The following is a 7,328-nucleotide window of genomic DNA, read 5'->3' as shown; positions in this document are numbered from 1 at the left end:
ATGTGATGACGTGACAATCAATATGACAGATAACGTGACAGATGACACAACAGCCAACAATGTGACAGATGACACAACAGCCAACAATGTGACAGATGACACAACAGCCAACAATGTGACAGATGACACAACAGCCAACAATGTGACAGATGACGCGTCTGAAATTGCTCGCACAAAATAGACAAACGATGAAACTGACATCACGGGCACACGCGCGGCGTGTCATTCACCAGAGAGTCGTTCCTCGGTCAATGCTGATATTCACACACACACAGGTGCTAGAGATCATGCACACGCACTACTGGCAGAAGGAGATGTTCCCAGGTACGCCCAGCAGCCTGAGCAGCGTGAGTCTGCGCACAGATGTCAGCATGTCCCTCTCACAGGTAAGTGATACATAGATAGATAGATAGATAATAGGTTTATTGGAATATATTTGTATATTGGAAAGCTAGTGTTTACAATGTTACAATTTTTGTTAAGTTTTGCAAACACGATATCATCAGGCAGTATAAAACTGAAATTGATGATGTTTACAATAATATATGTCCCATGGTAAGACATAGATATCAGTATAGATAGTATAGATTATATCAGATAGTAACATGGGAGTTGTTGTTGATGGCCATTAGTTCGGTCGAATAGAACTCATCAGTGGAAACCGTTGCAGTGACAGCTACTAGTGTACATGTTTTTACTGTATCGTGAGCGCGACGCCACATTCATTGCACGCCCTCTGGTGAGCCGTCGCCATGACTAACGTGATTTCTCCATTGACAAGCCGAGCGCTGGAGGAGACGCATTGTCAGAGCACCGTCGCTCCAACAGCCTGGTGGCGCCCTCTGACGGGCGACTGGAGACGCGCAGTCTGAAGGAGGACCACACGCTGGCGACACTCGGTGAGTAGTCGCGCGACCGGTGTCGCCCCCTGGCCGCGCCCACGCACGCCGTCTCATGTCTAGATGTGGAATCGGGGGAGCGGGGGGTGGGGGAGGCTGGTTTCGAACACGTTTTCGTGCTTTTGGGTGAGGCGGCTTGATGCCGCACGGCTGTCGTTGCTACGGCGACGTCGTTGCCACGGCGACGTCGGTGCGCCTGCCTGTGAGGCTAAGGCCGGGGGCGGTCGCTGTTCAATTATGTGAGGTGCGCGTGCGAGAGCATCCGGGCGGGCGCGGCGTCGCCATAGCAACGGGATGAAGCACGAAAATGTCGTTGAGGCATCCTCCCCTCCCTCCCCTCTCTCTCTCTCTCTCTCTCTCTCTCTCTCTCTCGCTGTCTCTCTCTCGTTGTATTTCTCTCTCTCTCTCTGTGTCGGTGTTTGTGCGGAAGGTGAATGTGTGCTCGTGTGTTCTGCACCCGGCGTTTCATTCTTTCGTTTGTGTGTGTCTGCGTTCCTTCGTGCTCGAGGGCTCGTGTTGCAGGGCTGCCGCTAGAGGGCAGCACGGTGCTGCGCGCAATCCCAGACGCGCACTATGCTCATGGATTGTCATTTATTTTATTCCCCCCCCCGCCCGATCTGATGTTTACAATTCGTTCTCGGATGCGTCGCTTTCCTCTTATTTTTCCCGCCGAAGCGTGAGCGGTGGCTGTGCTCTGCTGTTCACTTGTTTCCACGCGACAGCAGAGCGTTGATGTCTCGTCGCGGCTTCCGCTCATGTGACGTTTGGATGTTTTGCGTTCCATGGCAACCCCATCCCACCGGCCACCCCCCACCCACCACCACCACCGCCCACCCCCACCCACTACCGGCCACCCCCCCACCCACCACGACCACCGCCCACCAGACCAAGGAGCACCAGCGTTTCACGCGGTTACATGTGCTGATGACGTTGCTTCTTCAGGCGATCTAATCTGCTCATTATTTCCGCCGGATGGCGCCACGGTCAGTTATCCCGCGTGGCGATTGTGTGGGGGGGAATTTTTTTCCCTGACCCTTTCAGCAAGCACAGTGTACATTTAGCCAATCAAAATCGACCTTTGACATCATCAATTTCCACTTTAGCTGTGTGCACTTGCAAACCGTACTTGCCAAACTTGCCAAGACTTGCAAACCGTAATGAACTTGGCGATTCATGCGTTCGATTCTCGCCGAGGCCATACTATTTTTTTTATCTTTTATTTTTTTGGAACCACGATTTAACTTATCTGATTCATTTTTTGAAATAGAGGGGCAGGGTTCTACGCCCTTTTCCTATTGACCAGCAGCACTACACGACAGCACTCAGTAAAACCTGATGAACTTTGAGAGGTTTCTATGGTTTATTCCCAGTTGGCATACTCTCATTTCGCCTACGGCAAAATTCCCAATTCGCCTACAGCAAAATTCCCTGTTGGCCTACACCCATTTCGCCTACTCCCAATTCGTCTACGAAAATCTACCCCATTCCCATTTCGTCTACGATCAGTTTGTTCACTAAATAATCATTTATAAATAATAAAATATGGTTTTGATTGGCATACATAGACTACAGGAACCAAAAGAAAACATAGGTACAAAAATATGAGAACACAACTTGACACTATTATATTACTTATACTGAGAGTAGACGAAATGGGAGTAGGCGAAATGGTACATAGGCGAAATGGGTGTAGGCGAAATTGGAGTAGGCCAACTGCGATGTTACCGCTTGTATATCTACATGTACACACGCATGCTCGCTTGTGCTTGTACATGTACACACGCACGCTCGCTTGTACATGTACACACGCACGCTCGCTTGTACATGTACACGGTTTATTCCTGGTTGGCCTACTCCCATTTCGCCTACGGCAAAATTTTTGGAACATTCAAAATGTACACACAAAACAATACTACATGCCTCTCTATGCTATGCGAGCTGCGAGCATAGAAATCGCAGCCCAATAACCAGGGGCCGGTTTCACGAAGCGTAATTAACTTTAATTATGATTAAATCACTAATCATGATTAACCTCCGGTAATTATGACTAATTAATCATACTTAAAAATCTGTTTCACTAAGCGCCTTAAGTACATATTTAACTAATCACATAATTAGCCGACGTACGTAATTAGCCGACGTACGTAATTAGCCGACTTAAACATGAATTACACTGTATTCAAAATGGCGGACAATGCAAAAGTACCTGCAAAACGGTACCTGAAAAGGAATTAATTTGCAATTATAATTACTAAATTAGTACAGCTAATCTTAGATCATTTAAATTTCTTTGGGAAAAAATGGAAGTAAAATTTCCAATTGTAAAATCTGCCGCCCACTTACTGTACTACTAGTACTACAACTAATTATAATTAGTGGATTTAATCATGCCCCTGAGTAGAATTAAATATTGTGATTAACTTAATAATGATTACAGTTAATTACGCTTCGTGTCGTCGCAGGTCCTTGGCGTTGTCGGCGATGGCGTCGCGCGCGAGACTGAGGTTCTCACGAAGAAGCTCGCGACGCACGCCCCGCGCCATACGCATACCTTGAAAAGTCGACAGCGCGCGGCGTCACGGCACGGAAATGAGAGATAGCTCATCAACTGCCGCCGCCATCCGTTCGATTGGTTTGTGTTTCCGCGGAAATTTAATAGATGCGCATGATTCGACACAATGGAACAGAGTGAAGGGTGATTCCCCACCCCCCCGCACGCGAAATTTTTGTTCCTGACCCTTTCAGCAAACATACTCTAGTTCGAGAACCTGAGTTTACACAGAGTTGCTGTGCATTGATTGTTTAATTCGCATTGTTCGCTTGATTGTTCTCTTAGACGCATTGTTTTTTTTTCAACTCGCAGCTCGCAGCCATAGAAATCGCAGCCCATAACCTGGGGCCGGTTTCAGCTACCGGAGCGCGTAGACTCGCTCGGCCGTCGCCTGCCGCAGCAGGTCGATTCGCTCGGCCGCTCGATGCGCGGGCGCACGGCGCAGACGGCCCGCCGCGGCGCGGAGAAGTTCGACGTGATTGGCCGCAGCCTGTCGCAGCGCTCGGGCGTGATTGGCCGCCGCGTGAAGCACGCGCTCGCCGCGCTCGACGCCCCGCTAGGTGGCGCTGGCGGCAGCCCGGGTCCGGCGAGCGCCAGCCCGTCGTTCGGCGGCGGCGCGGCCGCTCCCGCCGTGTTCACCTTCGACTCGCCAGACACGCGTCGTCACCAGGGGGCGCTGGAGCGCCAGGGTTCGAACGCGAGTGCGGTGTCGTCGCCAGGGGGCGCCCGCAGCGCTGCGGCAGTGTCGCCAGGGGGCGCTCGCGCTGCAACGGTGGGCAGCAATAATACATTCTCGCCGGCTGACGGCACAGCAATAAGTGAACGTGTGGGCGGCGCGGCGCGGGGCGGTGGCGCCATCTGTGATGTGGAGGAGAGAGCGAGCTCTGCGTCGGGCGGCAGCGACAGTTCAGACAGCGAGTACGGACCCCAGGCTGATTACGCTTACTGCCGCCCCGACAACGACGACGACAACAACGACGGCGGCGGCAACGACGCGCATGCCAGCGCGACGGAGCTAGCGCCAACACCACAGCCACCGCCGCCGCCGCCGCAGCAACCGCCGCAGCCGCCGGTGCCAGTCGGTACGTTGTATTGAGTACATTACAGTAGAGTAGAGGGCGGTAGCACTGTAGTGACACAAGCCTTCCCCCCCTTGCCTGCTGTACGCAAGCCCCCCCTCCCCCTGCCGCCCCCGCCCGGCTGTCGGGCGGATTAGCGCCCCCTGGCGGCGACAGTACTGCACCGCGCGAGCACCAGACTTCACTCTGATGGCACCGTGCGCAAACACTGCAGCGTGTGGCCCTGCAACCAGTCCCCCCCCTCCCGCGGCGGCGGCGGCGGCGGCAGCGTGCGTGTGTGACCTCGGGTGTCAGCGTGCGGCTGCCGGTCAGCCTCACAAACGCTCTCTCAACCCGGTTTCGCACTCGCACTTTTTGTGGATCGAGTTCCGTTGCTTTCGTTCGCTTTCTTTTCGTTGCATCCGTTTGTTCGTTCGTAGTTTTCTCGAATGTTGCGTTGGAATGTCGGCTGTCAAGCATTGCCGTGTGGAATGCGTTTATGTTTTGCACGTGTGCATTTTGCGAGCGAATCTATTTGTCGTCCTTATATCAGTGCATCCATGCTCGCATGTAGCACTGTCTGCATGTGGCATCATCACATGATGTAGTGGCGTGCCTTCATCTCAATATATAGTAATGTGATGTCATCACATGATATAGTGGCGTGATGTCATCATTACATGCTGTAGTGGCGTGATGTCATCACATTCTGTAGTGGCGTGATGTCATCACATGATATAGTGGCGTGATGTCATCACATTCTGTAGTGGCGTGATGTCATCACATGATATAGTGGCGTGATGTCATCACATTCTGTAGTGGCGTGATGTCATCACATGATATAGTGGTGTGATGTCATCATATGCTGTAGTGGCGTGACATCATCACATGATATAGTGGTGTGATGTCATCATATGCTGTAGTGGCGTGACATCATCACATGATATAGTGGCGTGATGTCATCACATGCTGTAGTGGCGTGACATCATCACATGATATAGTGGCGTGACGTCATCATTACATGCTGTAGTGGCGTGATGTCATCACATGCTGTAGTGGCGTGACATCATCATTACACGATATACTGACGTGATGTTATCACATGCTGTAGTGGCGTGATGTCATCACATGATATAGTGGCGTGATGTCATCATTACATGCTGTAGTGGCGTGACGTCATCACATGATATAGTGGCGTGATGTCATCACATGATATAGTGGCGTGACGTCATCACATGATATAGTGGCGTGTCGTCGTAGGTTCTGTGTTGTGTAGATGTGCGCGTGTGCGTGCGTGTGTGCGTGCGTGTGCGCGTGTGCATGCGTGTGCGCGTGCGCGCGCGTGCGTGTGTGCGCGTGTGCGTGCGCATGCGTACATGCAGGCATCGGTGTGATGATCATGCATGAGCAGCATTGTCATCATCATCATCGCGCCACTAGATCGCGCTCAAGTAAACCGTTATAACGCTCGTTATCACGTTAATAAAACACTGTTAGTACATTATCTAATTAGTGCATTCTCTCTCATTTGTTTCTAGATGAGTTTTGTATGGAGACGATGCTGATGGTTATTGATGTTGTTGATAATGATGATGATGATAACGATGATTGTGATAACGATGATGCTGATAACGATGATGGTGATAACGATGATGGGGATAACGATGATGGTGATAACGATGATGGTGATAACGATGATGGGGATAACGATGATGGTGATAACGATGATGATGATAACGATGATGGTGATAACGATGATGGGGATAACGATGATGCTGATAACGATGATGGGGATAACGATGATAATGATAACGATGATGGTGATAACGATGATGCTGATAACGATGATGGGGATAACGATGATGGGGATAACGATGATGGTGATAACGATGATGGTGATAACGATGATGATGATGACGATAACGATGATGGGGATAACGATGATGGGGATAACGATGATGGGGATAACGATGATAATAACGATGATGATGATAACGATGATGGGGATAACGATGATGGGGATAACGATGATGGGGATAACGATGATAATGAAAACGATGATGCTAATGCTAATGTTGATGCTTGTAACGATGATGCTGGGTTAGGGGAATGATACTAAAAAACGAAGTCAGTGATGGGGTGACAGCCATGACAATGATGACAACGATAACAGTCACAATGTCACCGTTAATAATCATACGAATAACGATGAAGCTGATCGAAGGGTGACAGCAATGACAATGATGGTGACAACGATCGTCAGCGATCGCGGCCACTCATGCAGTGGCGCCCTCTGTTGCAGATATTGCCGACCGGCGAGGTCAGCAGTCGATCCGGCGAGGTGAGAGCGTGCAGAGTAACCCGGAGGGTCGCCGTGCCGGGCCGCCCCGCCCGCCGCCGCCCCGCACGCAGCCCTCGCACGAACTCGAGCCACCTACCAGGTTAGTGAGCCGCGGTCGCTCCTGCCTCTCACCGCGATCATGAACGAGCGTGAATGTCTGATTGTTACGGTGGACCCGGTTACAGTGACAGTGCACCTTATCACAGCAGCTTTATCACAGTTACAGTGGACCTTATCACAGCAGCTTTATCACAGTGACAGTGCACCTTATCACAGCGGCTTTATCACAGTCACAGTGGACCTTATCACAGCGGCTTTATCACAGTCACAGTGGACCTTATCACAGCGGCTTTATCACAGTCACAGTGGACCTTATCACAGTACTAGCGGCTTTATCACAGTCACAGTGCACCTTATCACAGCGGCTTTATCACAGTCACAGTGAACCTTATCACAGTACTAGCGGCTTTATCACAGTC

At 50.8% G+C, this 7,328-nt stretch overlaps 1 protein-coding gene across 1 annotated transcript; it reads left to right on the top strand.

Annotated features, from left to right (window-relative positions):
• Positions 1–22: 22 nt before the first annotated feature.
• Positions 23–6,949, top strand: LOC106819576 (the record flags this gene model as incomplete). The annotated part of the gene is made up of 4 exons (XM_014824189.1): positions 23–142; positions 276–386; positions 782–899; positions 6,811–6,949. Coding segments are annotated over exons 1-4 (488 nt in total), but the record flags the coding sequence as incomplete, so codon positions are not given.
• Positions 6,950–7,328: the final 379 nt, after the last annotated feature.

Source organism: Priapulus caudatus, unplaced genomic scaffold, assembly GCF_000485595.1.
Source record: "Priapulus caudatus unplaced genomic scaffold, Priapulus_caudatus-5.0.1 Scaffold3736, whole genome shotgun sequence".
Classification (NCBI taxonomy): domain Eukaryota; kingdom Metazoa; phylum Priapulida; class Priapulimorpha; order Priapulimorphida; family Priapulidae; genus Priapulus; species Priapulus caudatus.
This window is presented reverse-complemented; position numbering and strand designations above follow the sequence as displayed.